This window comes from Camelus dromedarius, chromosome 4 (genome assembly GCF_036321535.1).
Source record: "Camelus dromedarius isolate mCamDro1 chromosome 4, mCamDro1.pat, whole genome shotgun sequence".
NCBI classification, from domain to species: Eukaryota; Metazoa; Chordata; class Mammalia; order Artiodactyla; family Camelidae; genus Camelus; species Camelus dromedarius.
In genome coordinates, this window is record NC_087439.1 from 82,271,282 (window position 1) to 82,293,284 (window position 22,003).

The 22,003-nt window shown below is 55.4% G+C and overlaps 1 protein-coding gene across 1 annotated transcript; it reads left to right on the plus strand.

The window, feature by feature from the left end:
- Window positions 1-14,016, plus strand: SLC4A3 (solute carrier family 4 member 3). The gene is made up of 23 exons (XM_031452255.2): window positions 1-141; window positions 296-439; window positions 781-946; window positions 1,546-1,823; window positions 1,979-2,094; window positions 2,491-2,690; window positions 4,278-4,426; window positions 4,585-4,765; window positions 5,246-5,381; window positions 5,648-5,831; window positions 6,281-6,380; window positions 6,856-7,040; window positions 7,695-7,920; window positions 8,147-8,365; window positions 8,754-8,902; window positions 9,083-9,277; window positions 9,698-9,916; window positions 10,271-10,360; window positions 10,895-11,061; window positions 11,544-11,797; window positions 12,123-12,292; window positions 12,476-12,649; window positions 13,320-14,016. Exons 2-23 carry the CDS (start codon window positions 389-391, stop codon window positions 13,395-13,397), a joined length of 3,687 nt encoding a protein of 1,228 aa, XP_031308115.1. The 5' UTR covers window positions 1-141; window positions 296-388; the 3' UTR covers window positions 13,398-14,016.
- Window positions 14,017-22,003: the final 7,987 nt, after the last annotated feature.

Here is a 22,003-nt window from a genome sequence, read left to right on the forward strand (position 1 = left end):
CCGCCTGGCGCCCCTGGCTCGCCGCGGCCGCGGGCGCCCCCCGGCCGTCCGGCCCTGCGCAGTGACAGGCCCCGGAGCGAGTACGGGTGGGAGATGAGGCGCGGCGGCCGGCCCGGGTCCTGCACGCTCCAGGCCCCCGAGGTACCGCAGGGCGGTGCAGGGCGCGGCGGGCCGGCCCGGGGATGTCCCGGGCGTGGCGGGACCTCGATGGGCGCACGAGAGGGCGGGGGATCCGGCTCCGGGGAGGGGGAGGGGGCGGCCGCGCGAGATTCCTGACCCCGCCCTCCTCCCCCAGAGCTCCCCACTAGGTCCCGTCAGCGCCCCCTTCTTCTCACCCGGGTCACGGATCCCTCAGTGAGTCAGAGCCTCCCAAACCGCCTCTCCGGACATGGCCAACGGAGTGATCCCGCCGCCCGGGGGCGCCTCCCCCCTACCCCAGGTGACTGACGCTCGCGGGGTTGGGAGAAGAGGAGCGGGAGGGACTTCATGGAGGAGAGGGGCGTCTTCTGGTCGACCTTGGGGGACCACCCCCCCCCCGATCCAGAGTTGGAACTAGGCAGGGAATATGGAGAAAGAAGGGGTCTTTTGGTATTTTTTGGATCTGTTGCCCCCACTCCTTACAAGCCCTGGGGGCCTGGGAGGTTGACATCAGCTTGGGGCACAGGGAGTAGAAGATGGAGTTTGCTGGGCTCCCCCATCCCCACCAAGGGCTTGGAGTTGGGGTGGGTGTGGGGCGTACATGGGTCAAGTGTCCTTAGGAGAGTCTGTCTGAGTCTACAGGTCCGGGTGCCCTTGGAGGAGCCCCCTCTGAGCCCAGACATGGAGGAGGAGGACGATGACTTGGGCAAGACCTTGGCTGTGAGCAGGTTTGGGGACCTCATCAGCAAGCCCCCGGCCTGGGACCCCGAGAAGCCCAGCCGCAGCTACAGCGAGCGGGACTTTGAGTGTGGGTAGCCTGGGGACCCCTAGTGTGGCCGCCCTCACCACCATCACCTTCATTGCCACCATCACCGTGCTCTCCACTGGCTTGGTCACCCGGTGCCATCTTATGCTGGATGCTGTGCTGGACGCTGTGCTGGGCCACCATGCCATGTTAAGTCATCCTGCCTCACTCACCCATCACCTGTCTGCCTGCCAGGGGCGCTGGGCCCCAGACATAGGGGAGATGTAGAGAGATGGGCCTGAGGCCTCCCTTGGTGACCTTCATCTTCTCTAAGGCTCTGTCATACCTCTGGCCTTGCTTTCTTCTGTCTGCCACCTCCCCTCCCTTTCTGAGCTCTGCTGACTTTACCTTTCCTTTCCTCGCTGTATCATGTCCCCCCATCCCCACCATGACCTCCCCTCTCCATTGCTCCATCCCCCCCACTCTCCCAGGCCTTATCAATGACAGGACACAAACACAGGTGTTGGGGGGAGCCTGGCTCTAGAGGAAGGACTAGGGTGCACTTGTTTGAGGCTTTGAGCTAGAATAAGGTGTGTGCCACTAGGGTGGCAAGGGGCCCTCTTCTGCTGTAGGGGTCCCAACAGGCTCTCCTGCACCCTCAGTTCACCGGCACACATCCCACCATACCCACCACCCGCTCTCGGCGCGCCTGCCTCCACCCCACAAGCTGCGGCGACTGCCCCCCACCTCTGCCTGGCAAACCAGGAGGAAGAGAAAGAAGGAAAAAACCTCTGCTCCTCCCTCTGAGGGGACCCCTCCCATCCAGGAGGAGGGGGGAGCCGGAGTGGATGAGGAGGAGGAAGAGGAGGAGGAAGAGGAAGGGGAATCTGAGGCAGAACCCGTGGAGCCCCCACCCTCAGGGTCCCCACCAAAAGCAAAGGTAGGATCTGCCCCTGAAGGAGGGCTGGCTGTTCAAGGAGGGGTGTGGAGAGGAGGGGAGGCCACAGCAGCGGGGAGTGGGGGCGCGGGGCAGGCAAGGCGGGGCTGAGTGTGGGGTTGGGGCAGGGACCCAGGGCACGTGTGGTTTATCCACAGTTTTCCATTGGAAGTGACGAGGATGACAGTCCCGGCCTCTCAGGGAGGGCTGCCTTCACCAAGCCCTCGCCGCCAGTGGGCCTGAGTTCCGACAAGAGCCCCCAGCACTCAGTCAGGTACTGGCCTCTGGCCCAGCCCAGAGCAGGTCCTGGGCTCCTTCCTGACCCTGAGGACTGTCCCCAGTTCCAACCCCAGAGAAGCGAGGAGGAGAGGAGAGGAGGTAGAGGAGGCAGGAAGGGGCATGCTGGTAGTTGACAAGGAGAGAACCAGAGGGCCGACAGGGAAAGAGTCTTCCAGGAGAGTGAGGGTGTCTGGGTGAAGAGGGGATTGAGAGGAACTGGGGACCAGTGTGATGGGGGTGGGAAGGTGAAAGTGAGCTTTTTCCTGCCCAGGAGGAGCCTGTGTTTAGTCTCCAGGCCCCGTCCCCTGACAGAGGGCAGAAGAACCCCTAACCTGGCCCGTGTCTGTGGAGGTTCTCTGCCAAGTCCAAGGTTGCCATGTTGCCTCCTCAGCTCCCCAAGTCCCCGGGCCCGTGTCTCCCGAGTCACTGGAGAGAAGAGCCGGCCCTGGAGCCCTTCGGCCAGCTATGACCTGCGGGAGCGGCTGTGCCCAGGCAGTGCCCTGGGCAGCCCGGGTGGCCCAGAGCAGCAGGTGCCCACTGACGAGGCGGAGGCCCAGATGCTGGGCTCCGCCGATCTGGATGACATGAAGAGTGAGTGACATCCTGTGGCAGCCCCCACGGCCCACTCCCATGGGTGCCCAGCCTGTGAGAGACCTTGGAGAGGCCCCGTGCTCTCCCCAGCCCAGGGCTGAGCCCCTCTGTAGTATCCCTCTCTGCTGGAATGTGGCCAGTGACAGGGAGCTCACTACTTCACCAAGCCACGCCTTGGGTGCCAGAGCTGAGAGTTCCCCACACTGCACCTCTGCCCTTCCGTCCTGATTGTGTCCTCTGAGTCACCCCCGGAATACAGCAGCCCCTCTTCCACGTGACGTTTGGAGATATCATCGTGTCCCCCTCCCCTGAGGCTCTTCTTCTCTGGGCAAACGCTTATCTGCTTCAAACCAGCTCCCTGAGTCTGAAACCACTCTTCTAGGCTCTGCATCTCCCTATGTCAGGGTCCCCCACTCCCACCACACCACCCTTGGCCACGCCTGGCTGTGATCTCGGCACATTCCTTCCATCTTATCAGTGCCCTGGTTTCTGTGCCACCTGTCATCACCCATGGGGCTCTGTGCCCAGGCCAGGGGCATCACTGACCCCGCCCTCCTCCCCCTTGGAACCACTTTGTGCGTGTGGGGTGCAGGGGAGGGCTTTGAGCTCAGTGCGTCATGGAAAGTTGCCAGGGCCTGAGGACAGGGACAGGAACAATCCGATGGCAGCAGCAGCAGCAGCGGTGGCAGTGGGATGGTGGTGGGGTCAGAGGGAGGGTGTGTTTACAGACCCAGAGTCAGGGCTGGAAGCAGCAGGGAGCAGATCTGGGGACCTGGGGAGTCTGGATCGGGAGGCCTGGCCACTTTCAGCTCTGGTTGGACAGAGACCACTCCTGTCCAGGCTCCCACCTCTCAAGAGAGCCAGGGCTCTGGGAGGGAGCAGGGCCCAAGGCCACAGCCATCCAGGAATGACGAGCCTGCTGGAGGAGGTCACAGAGCCCAATGGGGCACTGAGCCCTGGGCCTGGGGACACTGAGGGCCGGAGCCCTCCTAGCCCTCGAGACTCGCTGGCCTCAGAGGACTTAGAGATGTTTGTGCTGGACCTCGAGGACTATGACCTGTGGGAATCCATCAGGGGCGAGCTGAGCCCCATGGCAGGGGGACCGGCTTGTGAGTAACTTGGCTGCTGGCCTCCCCACAGCTGCTAGCCTGAAAGGGGCAGATGGGGAAGAAGGGAGGGAAACTCAGCCTGAGTCTGCCTGGACGTGTACCCATGGGGGAGACATGGGTGCTGAGGGGGTGCAGGGAGAGTGCCGCGGGCTCGGGGCCCTGCCACTTAACGTGGCTCGCTGCAGTGCAGAGTGAGAAGCAGTGGTTGTGGCAGGGGCTGTGGACTGAGTTAGGTGTTGTATTTTTATTGTGGCTTAGCCAGTGGTTCCCCATGTGACTTTGGACTAGTCCTTTCCCCTCTCTGGACCTCAGTCTCCTTATCTAGGAAATGGCCACGCTGGATGATGTAGTTTTGTTGGCATGGCCCCTGGGTGACTGTGGGCCACCCCCCAAGTAGGCTGGCTGGGCAGAGCTGGAGGGGCTGGCCCCGAGGCCCTGAGCTGGAGTCCTGGGACCGCCACGCCCACCTTCTCTGCAGGTCACCGGCTGGAGGACAACCCTGGTGTGCGGCGGCACCTGGTGAAGAAGCCATCTCGGACGCAGGGTGGGAGGGGCAGCCCCGGTGGCCTGGCCCCCATCCTGCGCAGGAAGAAGAAGAAGAAGCAGCTGGACCGGAGGCCTCATGAGGTACAGGACCCTGAAGGGGTGGACTTTTGGCTTCCTCTCACCTCTCCTTCCCAGAGACCCCCTTTCCCTCCCTCCTCGCCTGGCCCCATCACCATGTCCACAAGACAGCTGGTCCCATCTGGTGGCCCCCAGGCCCTCACCCTCGGCGCCCACCCCAGGTGTTTGTGGAGCTGAACGAGCTGATGCTGGACCGCAGCCAGGAGCCCCACTGGCGGGAGACGGCCCGCTGGATCAAGTTTGAGGAGGACGTGGAGGAAGAGACGGAGCGCTGGGGGAAGCCCCACGTGGCCTCGCTCTCCTTCCGCAGCCTGCTAGAGCTCAGGAGGACCATCGCCCACGGTAAGGGCCCTGCAGGCCTGGCCCTGGTGCTGCACACCCTCTTCACAGACCGTAGAGCTCAGCCTGTGCCAGGCTGCCTGGCCCGAGGGACTCATCCCTGGAGCCCTGGGGCCAGGAGAGGTCTGGGTGCCCTTCTGGGGTCGTGGGGTCCAGCTGCCTGCACAACCATAAGCTCTGAGGGGCAGGGCTGTGCCTTGGTACCTGGTACTGTACCTGGGCATAGTAGGTGTCCGTCCACGTGCAGTAAATCAGCAGATAACACCCTCTCTGGGCGAGGCAGGGGCCATGCCCTCACCCTTGTGCTTCCTTTTTTCATCCCTCTTGGGTTGGGCTGTGACCATATGGAACTGTGTGTCTGCCTGGGTGCCCTGGGGGCTGGGCTCACCCAGCATGTTTGCCTGCCCTCGGGGAGCAAGGCCACTGGGGGGTGTTTTTTTCTATCTGATGGGACCGTGTTTCCTCCTCTGACTGTGCCCCCAGGAGCTGCCCTCCTGGACCTGGAGCAGACCACTCTCCCAGGCATCGCACATCTCGTGGTGGAGACCATGATCGTGTCTGATCAGATCCGGCCAGAGGACAGGGCCAGTGTCCTTCGCACCCTGCTACTGAAACACAGGTGCCAGGGTGGGGTGCCTGGGAGGGGGCCTTCAGGTTCAGCTGCCCTTCCAGGAGCACAGACCCTCCTGAGTGGCTCTCCAGCCTCTGCTTGAATACCCCAAGTGACAGGGAGCTCTTTAGAAAGTATCAACTGTTAGAAAGTTCCTTCCTACACTGAGGCAGAAGGGCTAGAGGCCCTGACCCTCCATTCTCATTTCCTCATGACCTCAGTCCACCAAGGGTCTCTTTTCCTCATCTGCCTTGCCCCCTTTGGCCTCTCCTCAGCCATCCCAATGATGACAAGGACAGTGGCTTCTTTCCCCGAAATGCGTCCAGCTCTAGTGTGAACTCGGTCCTGGGGAATCATCACCCAACCCCCAGCCATGGCCCTGACGGTGCAGTGCCTACCATGGTCGATGACCTGGGGGAGCCAGCCCCACTCTGGCCTCATGATCCTGAGGCCAAGGAGGTCAGTCGCCTTCTTCTGACCTGGGCTCGTGGGGTGGAGAAGGCTTCCAGTTTCAATGGAGGCTATGGATGGCTTCACTGAGTGGATCAGGAAGATTGGGTGCCTGGCCCCATACTTGGCATGTGGGGGACCTATGTGACCAGCACGAGGGACCTGCCCTAGAGAAACAGGATGTTTAAATGGGATGATGGGGCAGACCCCAGGGAGCCACTTAAACAAGATAAGGCTGAGGTGATAGTGGGGGGATTGGAAGAGGAACCTGGATCCTGGGCTGGTCTCCTCCTGATATGGGGCACATCACCAACAGTCCCTACATTGGTTGGGGAGGGAGAAAGCAGGGCCCAGATCCAGGGATGGGAGGGCAGAGTCCAGGCCTAGAGCAAGGGATGGGAGGGCCTGCCATGGCCTCCGGTCTGGGTCCCAGCCCTATTCCAGTTCTGCGTCCTCAGAAGCCCCTCCACATGCCTGGGGGAGATGGTCACCGGGGGAAAAGCCTGAAGCTGCTGGAGAAGATCCCTGAAGATGCTGAGGCTACTGTTGTGCTTGTGGGTAAGGAGGGCTCGGCTCTAGGGGCAGGGGCTGCGGGGCATGGGTGCCTCTACCGGGGTCTGTGTGTCATGATTTCTGGCCTGCAGGCTGCTCCTTCCATCCCCAACCGGGCCTTCCCCCCCCCCCCCTCTGCCCCTGCTCTTCTTCTCAACCCATCTTGCCCCCAGCCCTTTTTTCCCCAATCCTCTGCCTGTTTCCCATCCAGTTTTCTGCTATCATGGACTGTTTCTAGTCCATGTAGCACCTTTGTGAGGATTAGAAAATAGCACGCTTTCCTTAATACCCTCGATTTCCATCTGTTGGTAAATTATAATAAATATTCAAACACGCAAACAAATATGGGTTCTTTAGATTGGGGTTTCCTTACGCAGTGCACAGCCTGCACAGCTGTATGTGATGGCCCCAGATACCCACTCTAGGGCCTGCCTTGACTGCTCCCCTTTGCCCAGCACCCTGTGCCTTACTCTGCCCCCAGGCTGTGTGCCTTTCCTGGAGCAGCCAGCGGCAGCCTTTGTGCGCCTGAACGAGGCTGTACTCTTGGAATCTGTGCTTGAGGTCCCCGTGCCGGTTCGCTTTCTCTTTGTGATGCTGGGGCCCAACCACACCAGCACTGACTATCACGAGCTTGGGCGTTCCATTGCCACCCTCATGTCTGACAAGGTGGGTCCTGCAGTCCTGGAGCAGGGTGCTCTCCTGTTCACCTGAGCCCTACTTGTTTCCTGTCCCTCTCACTGCCCCTAGTGGAGCCCATGGATGCAGGGGTACTAGAGGCCCTCCCAGGTGCAGGCCTTGCTTCAGAGTGGTAGAGGGAACTGTTGGTTGAGAGAGAAAAGCGAGCCTGGGGCTGGGGCCGTGGGAATGGTGGGGTGGATTCAGCAGAGAAGAGGAAGCCCAGACTCCGAAGTTTTGGATGTGACATGAGACTTGAATGGGAGTCTGGATTCTTGTGGGCTCGGATAGGAGGGTCCTCTGGCCAGGGGTGACATTCAAAAGATTTACCAACCTTCAGGGTGGGGCCTTCTCCAATCAGAATGGCCCCTGCTTTGCCAGGCTTTAGCCCCTTAGGTGTTGCATTGTGGCAAAGTCTGGAGGCTCTGAGGGGAGTAGAGGGCACTCTTGGGGGTGCAGGTGGTGTTCCGGGCTGGGGCTGCCTGCCGGACAACACAGACTTTTCACAAGTGGACAAGACCTGTATATGTGGCTGAACGTTCACCTTGCCTCTTGCTCTGTGATGGCCCAACACCTGGTCCCCGAAACCCCCATCCCAGGGGTTCCCTGGGCCGCCAGCTCAGCCCCTGCCTCTCCTGCCCCCAGCTGTTTCACGAGGCTGCCTACCAGGCAGACGACCGGCAGGACCTCTTGAGTGCCATCAGCGAGTTCCTGGATGGCAGCATCGTGATCCCCCCATCCGAGGTGGAGGGCCGGGACCTGCTGCGCTCCGTGGCTGCCTTCCAGCGCGAGCTGCTCAAGAAGCGGCGGGAGCGCGAGCAGACCAAAGCTGAGATGACCACTCAGGGTGGCTACGTGGCCCCCGGGAAAGGTCAGACCCTTGGGGGCCTGGAGCCCCCCTTCCCAGCATACATGCTCCCACCCCAGCTCCCGAGGCCCTGACCCCAGTCCCATCCTGACTCCTGAGCCCTGTTTATGGCTTCCAACCCCTGACCCTGGTCTCTGCGACGCGTCCCCAGCTGGGAAGGATGGAGCCCAGGGCCTGCTCCCAGCACGAGGGGCATGGTCTGTGTTCCAGCAGCCCCTTGTGCCCCCAGAGCTGTCAATAGAGTTGGGGGGCTCCGAGGCGGCCCCCGAAGATGACCCCCTGCTGCGGACGGGCTCGGTGTTCGGGGGGCTTGTCCGGGACGTGAAGCGCCGGTACCCACACTACCCCAGCGACCTGCGGGACGCCCTGCACTCCCAGTGCGTGGCCGCCGTGCTTTTCATCTACTTCGCTGCCCTCAGCCCTGCCATCACCTTCGGGGGGCTGCTAGGTGAGGGGGTGGGAGGAGAGGTGAGGGGGCTCAGTGTCACCCACTGGGTTTCTGGGTCAGGGCATCCCAGTGATCACATTAGGGGGCCGGTGGCTGAGAGGAGATCACCCCTCTTGTGACCATCTTAAGGAGCTGCTGGCTCAGCTTAGGGGGTCCCAGCAGTTACTTTTAGGGGACTACAAATGGGAGGGGATTGGGGATCCGATGATCACCTTGGAGGCTGGTGGTGAGGGGCAGGAGGGATGAGAGTGGTGAGGGGCCCTAGATATCACCCTAGGGGGCTGCTCTGTTCTTCTTGGGTCCCAGGGTTAGGGAAGCTAGACAAGGAAGAGGGGCCAGGTGGAAGGAGCTGGGCCAGGCCCATCCCACCGACCCTTGCCTGCCCCAGGGGAGAAGACGGAGGGGCTGATGGGTGTGTCTGAGCTGATTGTGTCCACGGCTGTGCTTGGCGTCCTCTTCTCTCTGCTGGGGGCCCAGCCGCTGCTCGTGGTCGGCTTCTCTGGGCCACTGCTTGTCTTCGAAGAAGCCTTCTTCAAGGTGACAGCCTGCCCCACCCCTCCCCCGGGGTCACCTGCCCCATCCTATGCCCCAGCCCAGGTGAGAGGCCCCAGCGGTCTCTCCCCCTCTCCCTCGGGGGTCACCTCTTGCCTGTGCCATGGGTCCCTGACGTCCAGGGCAGACGGCTGTGGGTAACCCTCTCTCCCTCCTGACCTCTAGTTCTGCCGAGCCCAGGACCTGGAGTACCTCACGGGCCGGGTGTGGGTGGGCCTCTGGCTGGTGGTCTTCGTCCTTGCCCTGGTAGCCGCGGAAGGCAGCTTCCTGGTCCGCTACATCTCGCCTTTCACCCAGGAGATCTTTGCCTTCCTCATCTCGCTCATTTTCATCTATGAGACCTTCCACAAGCTCTACAAGGTGGAGGCCCCGAGAGGTCTTGGTGGTGGGTGTAGAGGGGGCTGGGCAGTGCCCTTGGGAGGAGACCATGGGAGGGAGTGGTGTGGGCAGAGGGAACAAAGAGGAAGGCTCTGTTGGGTGTGAGCATGGGGGGTTGAGGAATCCCTAGGCTAGGTCTGAGTTGAAGGGCAGGGAGTCAACCCAGATGTTTGAACTCCAGGATTCACCTGCAAAGGTATGTGGCAGGAGGAGGGCACTGTCAGTGCTGCAGGGCTGGGGGTCCTCGTGTCACCATTTGCAGAGGGGGGTTGTGTGTGAGATGTAGCTGGATGTCCTGTGTTACATTGCCCGGTCAGGTCTGTCCCTCACAGGTGTGCTGATGGTAGGAAATCAGGGCCACCTACCCAGGTGAGCGCCAAGGCGGCCATGTAACCCACACAGGTGTTCATGGAGCACCCACTGCTGCCATTCTACCCCCCTGGGGGAGCCTTGGAGGCTGGGCAGGACCTGAATGGGAGTGTCCCGTCTCCCACTGAGGGGCTGCCGGGCCCGAGGAACCAGCCCAACACGGCTCTGCTGTCCCTCATCCTCATGCTTGGGACCTTTCTCATCGCCTTCTTCCTACGCAAGTTCAGGAACAGCCGCTTCCTGGGTGGCAAGGTGTGTTGCTGGCAGGGTTGGGGCCTGGGGAGGCTCCGTGGGTCTCCCTCAGTTCCTGCTGTCACCGCCAGGCTCTGCTCCAGAGTGGGGCTGCGCCTTCTCCCAGTCAGCCCGGGGACCTGAACCGAGTCCTTGCAGCCCTCCTCCCTGTCTGAAGCCTCAGAGAAGTGTAATCAGGAGGGGAATGCCCTCCTGGGCTGGGCCGACACCCGTGGGGTCTAAAGGGACAGGTCAGGGGACTCCTGGATCCTGCTTAGACGCAAGCAAGATTGGGGTTCTAAGCCCCCGTGCTCCTCTCCTGACCCTCACCACTGTCCTCCTTCGGCTCCTTTACCCTGATTGGCCCCTCTCAAGGCTCGCCGCATCATCGGGGACTTCGGCATCCCCATCTCCATTCTGGTGATGGTCCTGGTGGACTACTCCATTACAGACACTTACACACAGGTGAGTGACTCCCAACCACCTCTCGCCGCTGGTTCTCACCCCAGGGCCTTGAGAGTGAGGCCTCAACACCTCCTCATTCTCCCAGCAGCCAGTCAGGCCTGGAACCCCGCTTTCCTGGTGAAATGCTGGTGTGCTAGGGCTCCCAGGGGTGCTTGGGCTGAGGCTTTCAGAAGCAGCCGTGTGGTCCACCTGAGTGGCCAGCTAGGGGGTCTGGGGCTGTGTGTGACCCTCAGTCAAGACTCCTGGAGGAGCAGGTGTGGGACTGGGAGCAGAATGACAGGCGTCCCCACAGCAGGTCTCCTGACAGCTTTGGGGCTCACGGAGAAGGTATGTCATTTCCCTGTCCTCTACCAGACCCTTGGAGGGACAGTGACTTCGGAGGATACAAAACTAATTTCCTCCAAACTGTTCAGACCTAAATTCCCTGGAGCCCTGGTACCAGGGGCACAGTGCTTGCAGGGAGCAGCTGCTACATGGAGTTCCTAGCTTGGGGAGATAGCATCCTTGAACCTTATCTTTCTTCTGGCCGTGCAGAAGCTGACAGTGCCCACGGGGCTCTCAGTGACCTCCCCCCATAAACGCACGTGGTTCATCCCGCCCCTGGGCAGTGCCCGTCCTTTCCCACCCTGGATGATGGTGGCAGCCGCCGTGCCTGCTCTCCTGGTCCTCATCCTGATCTTCATGGAGACACAAATCACTGCGTGAGCGGGCTGGGGACACCCTGGATGGAGGAGGTGGGGGAGGGGTGGGGAGCTGTGGGATTGGCAGCCGTAGGGTGTACATCGGCCTGGGGCACAGTTTCCCCATTGTGCTTTGACGTGACATCTGTCAGTCGCCACCGCCATTTGCAGGGTGGCACTTGACAGTCCTCAGAACACCCTGGCAGCGTGTTCTCTCACCCAGTGATGCTCACATATATCCCATTTTGGTTAAACTACAGTGATGTGGTGAGAGCTGGCATCTGGCTTTTGCGGTGTTTTAAATATCCACAGTATGGGAATTTGGCTCAAATTTGCTTAAATGTGAGAACTTCAATTTGAGAACTCGAAAGGGGAAGCTGGCAGGTCCCGGGAAAGCTCTGCTGTGGGTGTCCTTGCCCCATTACACTGTCCCTGCGGTGTGTGCCTGATCCTGCCGCTGGCCCGCCTGCCTCTCATCCCCGCTGCCCGTCCCCTCCCCGCAGGCTCATCGTCAGCCAGAAGGCACGGAGGCTGCTCAAAGGCTCCGGCTTCCACCTGGACTTGCTTCTGATCGGCTCCCTGGGTGGGCTCTGTGGGTTGTTTGGGTTGCCCTGGCTCACGGCTGCCACCGTCCGCTCAGTCACCCATGTGAATGCACTGACCGTTATGCGCACTGCCATTGCGCCTGGCGACAAGCCCCAGATCCAGGAGGTGCGGGAGCAGCGGGTCACTGGAGTGCTCATCGCCAGCCTCGTGGGTGAGAGCATCCTTGCAAGGCCCCGGCCCCGCCCCACAGACTGGCCTTCTTGGACTTTAAATCCTTTCTCCATCCCAGACTTGACCCAGGCCCCTTCTGAATTTCTGAATGCGTCATGACTGGCCCTGCTCTGACCCCCAAACCTGCTTCTTGACACTCCATGTGCCTTTTTTTCTGGAGCCCTTTCTTGGTTCTAAGTCCTGCTCCATTTCTCCATCTTCTCTTGGTCATAGTGATGAGGTCCAGCTCGTCCCCTCCCCAGCAGGCCCACCTGTCCTCACGGGGGCTGTCCAGGGGTCATGTAGGTCTGTGTCACCTCCTCCAGGCCTGTCCATCGTCATGGGGGCTGTGCTGCGCCGGATCCCGCTGGCCGTGCTCTTTGGGATTTTCCTGTACATGGGGGTCACATCACTGTCTGGTATCCAGCTGTCCCAGCGTCTGTTGCTTATCCTCATGCCAGCAAAACACCATCCTGAACAGCCCTATGTGACCAAGGTAGGGCCAGGAAATATGGAGGTGGGGAGATGGGCTGACGGCGAGGGTGTCCAAGGGATCCCTGGGCTGGAGATGGCTGGGATGACCATGGAGGAGAAGTTGGGACCTGGGGAGCCGAGTCCCCAAAGATAAGTTGGGAGCTGGTTGGTTGCTGTGTGGTGAGACCTGACGCCTGTTCTCCAGGTGAAGACCTGGCGGATGCACCTGTTTACCTGCATCCAGCTGAGCTGCATCGCACTGCTCTGGGTGGTCAAGTCCACGGCGGCCTCCCTCGCCTTCCCCTTCCTGCTTCTGCTCACGGTGCCACTGAGGCGCTGCCTTCTGCCCCGGCTCTTCCAGGACAGGGAGCTGCAGGCGGTAAGGGATGGTGCCTGGTGCAGTCTTGGGGGCATGGGCCCTGGATTCAGGGAGATCTGGGTGCCAGTTTCTGCTCTTGTGTGATGATAGCAAGTTACTAACCTTCTGAAGTTTTATTTTCATCTGTATAATGGGGCTACTAATAGATTCTCCCTTATAGGATCATGGTGCGGATTAAACCAGGTAAAGCAGTGCTAATCCAGGTAGAGCAGTGAGAACCACGGTTTGGTGTGAAGAAAGCACAGGGCTGCTATAGATAGCTGTGAAGATCATGTCCTGAATCAAAGCACACAGCTGAGGGACAAGTAGGGGTGAGGTGGCACCACAATCCATCCCGAGCCCTGTTTTTATCAGCTAGGGGAAGGGACATCTTTTTGAAAATCGCCCACCCACACATGGGGTCTCAAGGCACCGCAGGAGCGAGGAGCCCCAGGAAAGCACTTCTCTGTGGTAGCTGCTGTCATTCTCATTGTTAGGAGGTATTGCTGGGGGGTGACCTGAAGGCTCTGGCCAGAGGAAAGTGCTTCAGCCTGGGGCCGCGGTCCCTGTAGACAGCCAGGCCTAGGAAGGTCTGGGGGCAGTGAGGGCTGCTGGTCAGAGGAGTTGCAGGGGAATGGGAGGCGGTGAGTCTGCGTCCCTGCCTCTCCCAAGCTTCTCCTCCATTCCACAGCTGGACTCCGAAGATGCTGAACCAAACTTTGACGAGGACGGCCAGGATGAGTACAATGAGCTGCACATGCCAGTGTGATCCTCTCCACGGTGCCCCTGAGACCCCGACACCTTAGTGATCGACACCCCGGCCCCAGTCAGAGCCTAGTCCCAGGGCCAGTGGACGCCTCATGACCCAGAGACGTGCCTGGAACCACTACTGATGCCACGGCCAGAGTGGCCCCCTGACTCTGCCTGAGGCGCTGACCTCGTCTCACCCAGGCCCTTTCACAGACCAGACAGGCACAGGCTTTGAGCTCATTATAACCACACCCTGTGTCTTGTGTCTGCCTCACTTTTTTGGTTCCACCTCTGGTTTCTCAGGTCATACTTATCCATCGGTAACTGGAAAAATTCTATTTTCAGGGTCATCAAAATCAGGGAGAGTTTCGAGGCAAGGACAGACTTCTTAGGGGAAAAGGGACAGAATCAAGACCACAGAAGGTCAGGGCTGGGCCTTATCTTCACTCTCTCGATCCCTCTGAAGTACGGTTGAGGAGCTGGAGGCTCAAGGTCTGGCTCAAGTTCATACACTGTTAATCCAGCCCCTGCTTAGAAGGAGAGGGCGGGGGAGGGGGGTTGCTCTGCTTTAGCCACTAGGGAAATCGGAGCGTGCCACTGACTGTGGGGCCACAGAGGGGAATGGAAAATGTTTATTTTCTTTCCCTGATCCTTGGCATTCCTAGGAGCAGGGACAGTAGCTGCCCAATCCCCTAGACGCCAGGTGGTGCTGGATTTGGGGTCCTGGACCATTTTAGATTCTCCAGGCTTAAAAGAGAGGCAGTTCTGAGGCCACTCCTTGTGCAACAGTCTGTCATGCCAGAAATAACCTGGGAGGCCTCCAGGAGGGTGCAAACTGGGAGCCCATTGCGTCACAGCTGCTAGGCAACCAGCCTCGTGGTTGAACGGTTGTCCCTGTGTTGCCCTCTGGTGGCTGCTCTCTCACACTGCAGGCTCTGACCGGACTGGGCATGGGTAGCACTGCCACCTGGTGGACCCACTGTGGTCAAAGATCCCATTCAAACACATTTAGTTCCTCCTGGGGAGATAAGGGGGTGAGGCAGAGAGGGTTCCGTGGACTTCCACAGCCCTGGGCAGCCCTGAGCATCTACAGCCGGGAATGCCTCCACCCTAGGTTAGCCATTTCCTCTGGAGCTGGCCCTGCTTCTTCCTTATCCTTTCCCCCAGTTTCCCCACAGGTGTTCAGGCCAACAGGTAGAGCCCTGAAGCTGATCAAGAGAGAAGGGACACACCGCTGTGAGGCTGTTTTGTTCGAAAGGAAGAGATGCGCCCCTCCAGCTGTCCCGGATTGTCATTCAGGCTGAAGTATTTCAGCCCGGTCGGCCTCTTTGGTCTCTGGCACCACGGTGGCCTCCCGCTGCCTCTGGCTCCAGACTGATTCCCTTGGCCTCTGTGAAGACAAGATTCCTTCTCCCTTAGATTGACCAAGGCCAGGTGGCATTTCAGAGGAACTTTGCCAAAGTGCAAAGTGAAGGTCAAACACAAAAGAACTAGAACTGAGACGTGTAGAGCAGAGCAAACGCGAAGAAAGCGGGTGCCACACGTACAGGTGGGCCTGGCTGAGAAGCTTCGCGCGCGGGACTCTTCCTTTCCTGAGCTCTGGATCAGGTTGCCTTGCCTGTTCTCAGGGCCTCAGTGTGGGCGGGCTTCCCTCGGGGGTCTGAAGGGTGCTGAGACCCACCACCCCCTTCCCCGAAAGGAACCCGCTTCTTCCGGAGCCCCTGAGAGAAAGTAGCGACCTAAAGACTCGGCTCTTCATTGGACACAGATTGTGTCAATCATCTCTGCTTGGCAAATAGCTGAGAAGTGTGGGCGTTGCTCAGTTGGACAACGAGAAGCAAGAGGGCGGGGCCTTTTCAAATAGGGAATGAGTGTTGGTCTGGGCTGGTGGGTCAGGGTGGTCTCCGGAGTAACTAGGCCCTGAGGCTTCAGTTAGAACAGTAGGTGAACAAATTTCAGTGAAAGTTTGAACCAGACATCATTTCTGACTGTGAACATGCCCCTCGATGGAAAAGGATATGAATAAGGCTCGAGAGCCTCGAACCTTAGAGACCACAAAACCACCGCCTTTATGCCCCTCTCCCCGTCGCCCCCTCAAGGGACGGAAGCTGCAGCTTGGTGAAGTACAAGGCCAGAGCTGGCCGACATGCACGCGGAGCTGGGCCTGGGTGGGGGCGATTCTAGGGTGGGGGCCCGTGGAGGCTCTGAAGTGCTTAGCGGTTGCAGCGGCCCAAACGTTTACCAGGCATGGGTCTCTTGGGGGATGGCAGAGGACAGAGTGACAGTGGGGGCCAGGGAAAGCCAAGGGGTGATGGGACAGTAACAAACCCACAGAACGACAATTGGCCTGACCTTTCAGAGATCAAGGCAGAGATGGTTACATTTGGGGACGTTCAGAGTTTGTCCTGAAGCCTTGGTAGCCTCGTGTTTTCTCTGGCTTTCTCTTCACTGACCCTCCAACCCTATCCTCCGGAGGGGCTGCAGCTAGACTGAGGCCACCTTCTTCCAGGTGTAGAGGGAGAGCCAGGGGAGAGGAGCCCCATCCGGCTGGGTGGCACAGCTCTGGGGGACTAAGTGGGGGCGTGGAGAAGCCGTGGTACTTTTGAGTGACAGGCCAAGCTGCCCTCTGCTTTACAGAGGAAGCTGTATGGCAAGTGGGCACATCCAAGGTGGTGCAGGACCCTTCTGATAAGGAGGACAGCGGGCCCGTTGCCATCTTAGTCCCCGCCTTGTGGCTTTCCCAGCAGGGTTATGGCCGCATCCTGGGAGGCTGCCCCACGCTTTCAGTATCCTTGGACAAGTTCAAGCCCACTTCAGGCCCAGAGAAGTGCTAATTCATTCTTTGACTTTGAGCAAAGAGGGTGGCTGGCATTTCCTTGCTCTGTGCTGAAGATTCAGCTCACTTGTGAGTCTCCTGCCCTCGTGAAAGCTTCTGGCTGTCAGAGCTCACAGACCATCTGCTTGGATTGCCCTGTGCCCCTCCTTTAGGGCACAGAACCTGGCAATAATGTGTCCCGTTTGGCAGCCGCTGTGACATCTTTTCTTGTATCGTATCAGGTGACTCAAATAATGATCGTGCCTGTTGAGACTTAGAGTTCTCAAAGGGAATTCTGAGCAGCAGTGGAAAGACAAAACAGAACTCAAGGGCACTTGCGCCAGAACACTGCCCATGTAGCTGGCGCTTAAGCCATTGCTGAAAATAACAAACAGGTTCTGGGCAAGCATCGAACAGGGGATGCAATCCAATGTGGCAAATAGGAAACCCAGGGTGAGGCGTTTGGGTTCCAGATAGATAGATGGTATAATTATCTGAGAGAGAACTTGATCAGTTGTGTGATTCACCACTTGTGCAAAGAGGAAACTTTAATATTTGTAGGGTGTATGTTCTAGAAGGAGGATTTAAAATTTAAGACCTCTGCTGGGGTTATTTGTAATTTAGCTGGAAATGTTTCTTTTTATTGAACAATTCTTTATCAAGTGCTGACTAAGCAGACAGCTATTGGGATGTTTTCTGGGTGGTGGGTGAGTCCCACTTGGACCTGGGGAGCCTGGAGGAGAAGCAAGGAGCTCCTGGGACAGGGCTGCCAGGGCTCTAGGAGGGGAGGGACAGAGAGGAGGTGGGGCACAGCTGGAGATGAAGGGAAGCTGGATGCTACTGGAATGACAGGGACGGGGAGGGGAGCCTGCCATAGCACCTCTTCCGCTGCACCCCCATGGCTTGTATTTGCCTGTCTCCCCTTCTGGGCCATAAGATAGGCAGAGACCCAGTCAAGAGGTCGAGGACCCTGCCCCACTGAGGATCCAGTGACAGCCAAGGGTGACAGCAGCAGAACTTTCAAAGAATTCTGAGAATGTTTCTGTTCTCACGTTTGTTAGTTTCAATTACAGCTGTCACTTTCTCCATGTCTAATAGTCATAATACCCAAAGAGGCATCGTGGGTTTCTTTTGGAGCCAGCTGGTGGGAAAGATGTTGGCGATTTTGCATACCAGGCTGATGAGGAGACAGTGGCATGTGGGAAAGAGAAAGTGCCATCAGGGGCCCCAGGAGACAAGATGAGGATGGACGGGAGCCTGGGAGATGGCTTGGGGCTCAAGCCAGCAGGAAGTTTTGAGTTCCATCTTAGCTGTCCTGTTCCTGCACCATCAGTGGTTCTTCCAAATGTTGATGATGGAGGAACCGGAGCATCTTCATTCTGGCTTTTGGAGGGCCCATTGTGTACAGGGCTTTTTTTGTAAGAGCTTCCCCCAAGGCTGGAACCCCTAGAGGCCACCCGATGCCTTGTTTTCTCTCCTCCAGCCTCTGCTTGTTGGGTCCCAGCCCTACCCCCTAGTCCCACTGTAGCTGAAAGTCATTTCTTATTATTACTTCTCCCTAGTGTGAAAATACAAATACATGGTATGCATATTTATTTTAGAAAGGGCAGGAACCATGCCTATTTCTATGCTGTTTACCAAGCAACCAAAAGGGCTGTATGTAGCACATTCTGTCTAATGACTGGGCTAGTGGGTTGGGGCTGTGATCTGTGAGCTTCTTCTTGGCTTGGCTTACTTTGCTCTCGTTGAGGGCATTGAGGTTGAGTGGCAAGAGCACAGGGCTGGCAGTTGGGAATCCTGGGTTTTAGTCTTAGCTCAGGCACTGGCTGGTGACCTTGGTTATGTCCTATCATCCTTCTAGGAGGTTAGGGGTTTGCTCCAGTGTCTCTTATGTGAACCATGTTCTTCAGCAGACCTTGGTCCCTGCAGTGCCTGCTCCAGAAGGGTGGGAGGTAGGAGGCTGTAGTGCCATGGTTACCCCCAGAATATCTCTGGGACAATGTACGAGGCTTAAGAACTTTTTCCTTAGCCTCACCGGATAGAAGGGAGGATACATCTTGGGGAAGCCTCCTTTTCCATTCCTAGGGACTCAGGGATCATAGCAGGTAATGTAGCATGAGCAGGTGGGGGCTGAGCCGCTTGACCTTGGAGAATGACTTTGGGAGTCACGACTGAATAATCAGACAAAGCTCTGAGAGAGAACCAGAATTCAATTAAAGTTTAATATCCATAAAAATTGCACAGTCCCAAGGGATAAGATGTATATTAAAAGAATGTGGGATTATTTAGAGTTAAATGGAAGAAGATATAGTTACTTTGAGTCAAATAAATGCAAAATCAAGTGTGGGCCTTGGATGGGAGTTATGGATTGGACTCTGGTTTGGAAAACCCAAGTCAACCACTTGTACCTAAGGGAGGGATCTGTGATCTCGGCCACCTCTGTCTTTAAGTTAGGAAATCAAACTGCAGATAGGGCTTGATTGGTCTATAGAGTAACCAATGAGGATGCAGTCAGCATCCCACTCCAACTCTCATTGATTAACAATGTTAGTTAGAGAAAAGGAAGTTATCTCCCTTATATGCAGACATTTGAATAGCCCAGAGAAAATTTTAAATTCAGCACACAGCTGTTTAAGGGAATCAAAACTATAGTTTTAATATTTTCAAGTTCAAAGAATTTGTGCATATGTTATTATCTTAACCCATTCAGGCTGCTATAACAAAATGCCATAGGCTGGGTAGCTTATAAACAACAGAAAATTAATTCTCACATTTCTGGAGGCTGGGAAGTCCAAGATCCAGGTGCTGCAGATTTGGTATCTGGTGATATTTCTTGTTCATAGATGGCAGTCTTCTTTTTTTTTTTTTTTTTTTAACATTGAAGTATAGTTGATTTACAATATTATATTGGTTTCAGGTATGCAACACGGTGATTTGATATTTTTATAGATTATATTCCATTTAAAGTTATTATAAACTATTGGCTGTATTCCCTGTGCTGTACATTACATACTTGTGTCTTATTTATTTTATACCTAGTAGTTTGTACCTCTTAATCCGCTATCCCCTATCTTGCCTCTCCCCCACCCCTCTGCCCCTGGTAACCACTAGTTTGTCCTCTGTATCTGTGAGTCTGTTTCTGTACTGTTACATGCATTCATTTGTTTTATTTTTAAAATTCTGCATGTAAGTGAAAACTTACAATATTTGTCTTTCTCTGTCTGATTTATTTCACTAAGCATAATACCTCCAGGTCCATCCATGTTATTGCAAATTGGCCATCTGTCTTCTTGCTGTGTTTTCACAGGGCAGAAGGGACAAGGGAGATCTCTGGGGTCTCTTTTATGAGGGCACTAATTTCTTTCATGGGGGCTCCATCCTCATGACCTAATCACCTCCCAAAGGCCCTACCTTCTAATATCATCACTTTGGGGGCTAGGATGTCAAAATATGAATTTTGGGGAGGACACAAACATTCAGTCTATAGCAAAGATACTTTATATTCATGCAATTTTAAAGAGAATTTGGTTATTAGAATAATGGGCCACTAACATTCATCTTTTATGTTTTTATTTGAATAATTGAGTTTTTTTATTTTAAGTTGAAATCTTTCTAAGTTTACATAAAGATTGGAAATTTAAGAGAATTTAAGCTTGACTTTTTTGTATGCTTAATTTATTAAATTTATAAGAATCATTTTAGTACTTGGGAAGCTTTGTCAGTCAGATGAAGTGCTTAAAAAGGAATTGAAGATATTAAATTTATAAATGCTGCTTAAAATGTTGAAGAGATTTAATTAACTAAGTGTGTAAATGGGCTAACATTAATCATAAGCCCTCTCAAAGTGATTGTTAATATTTGCTAGACTTTAATAAATAGGATAATAAGATTCCTAAGCTGATTTTAAAAGCTGAAGGAAGAGCCATACATTTCTAAATCTACACATTTAGTAAATCAAATTCTAATTTTCAAGACCCAAATAAAGCTATGAGTGGTCTTTTCCGTGCACAAAAGCCACCCTCGGGGATGTAAAAACTTCCCTCTAACCAGTGAGCAGGTCTTCAGGGGTGCAGGAGGGAGGAGAGTGAGTGGGAAGTGGAAAAGAGAGAAAAAAGATTTTTTAATTGTGCTTTTATGTATTTTTATTGAAGTATAGTTGGGAGAATAAGATTTTAGTGTCATTGGATTGTCTTGTTCCCTAGGTCAGGCTAGTTAGTGTATTCCACCCAATGCCCAGTTGCTCGCTCACAGGGAGAGACTACAGTTAAATCTATGCTCACTATGAGGGTGATCAGAATATCTGAGAAGGGTATTTGGCAGCTAAAACAGTGGGTTACATCTTGGTGACTTTGGATCCTACCAGTCCCTCTCAGCAGCCCCTTCTAGGTTGGGTTTCACTGCTGTTCACTGTAAGTTGCTCCCCAAATCATCTCCCCTGAGTAAGAGTTTGTGGTAGAGGCTGAGGTTTTTGTTTCCCAGAGGGAAAACAGCTGAGAGCCAGCGGAATGTGCATCAGTCAGAAGGCTCATTTGTACCCAACAGAAGCCACGTTTCGCCAATTTAAGCAGAAACAGAGCTATTGAAAGCCACTCACTGAACCGTTGGGAAGGTAGGAGAATTGAACTCAGAAGCGGGATTGGCCAGAACCACCGTCAAAGACCTGTCATAGAAAAAGTTTGGTGAGAACACTGCTGCCACCGCTGAGCATGAGATGCCACAGTTTGCGCCCCTGGTTGTGGATGCCATCCTTGGTATTGCTGACATGGATGCCCCTGGAATGGCTACTAGAACGATGCTCCCCTATCTTGCTTCTCTGCATGACTAGCTCCTGACCTAAGGTCTCAGATGGATGTGTCTCATTGGCCAAGCTTACATCATGTGCCCATGCCCAAGCTGCAGGAGAGGCTAGGAATGAGAGAACGTGGCATTTTTAGCTTCTGTGGTGGGAGATGGGCTCTGATTCCCTCTGAGACTCACAGCAGTGGTGTGTTGGAGCCAGCTTACAAAGGTTGATTGTTAGAGCTTTAGGGACTTGTGAGCTGGTTGTTGAACACCACTTTTATTTAAAAGTAAATTACAGTAGGTACACTTTCCCCTCCTCCTTCTGCAAAGTACAACTAAATCCCTGGACACTATATATAAAAGAAACACAAGAAAACTCTGAAAGGAGAGACCAGGAGGCACCTTGGGACCCAAGGAAGAACACATTGATGATTAATGGAACAGAATAGAGACCTCAGATATAAACCCACACAAATGTGCCCAACTGATTTTTGACAAAGAGTACAGAAGTAATCCAATGGAGGCAAGATAGCCTTTTCAACCAATGGGGATGGAGAAATTGGACATCCAGAGGCAAAAAGATGAATCCTGACCTAAGACTTATACCTTATATAAAAATGAACTCAAAATAGACTTCAGACTTAATTGTAAGATTTAAAACTATAAAAACTTCAGAAAAAAAAATATGGGAGAAAATCTTTGAGATCTAAGGTGAGGCAGAGTTCCTAGACTTGGGAACAAAAGCATGATCAATAATAGGAAAAATTGATAAATTGGACTTTATCAAAATTTTAGAATTTTGCTCTGCAATTGACTCCAAGAGGATGAAAAGATAAGTTACAGAGTAGGAGAAAATATTTGCAAACCACATATCTGACCAAGGAGTAGTATCTAGAATATATAAAGAATTCTCAAAACTCAACAGCAAAACCCAAACAATCCATTTTGAAAAACAGGCAAAACACATGAAGAAACACCTCACTGAAGAAGATATACAGATGACAAATAAGCACATGAAAAGATGTTCA

Coding starts and splice junctions, on each gene's coding strand:
- SLC4A3 (XM_031452255.2), top strand. CDS start 389: ATGGCCAACGGAGTGATCCCGCCGCCCGGGGGCGCCTCCCCCCTACCC. Junction 947..1,545: donor CAGCGAGCGGGACTTTGAGT/GTGGGTAGCCTG, acceptor CTGCACCCTCAG/TTCACCGGCACACATCCCAC. Junction 9,278..9,697: donor CCTTCCACAAGCTCTACAAG/GTGGAGGCCCCG, acceptor TAACCCACACAG/GTGTTCATGGAGCACCCACT.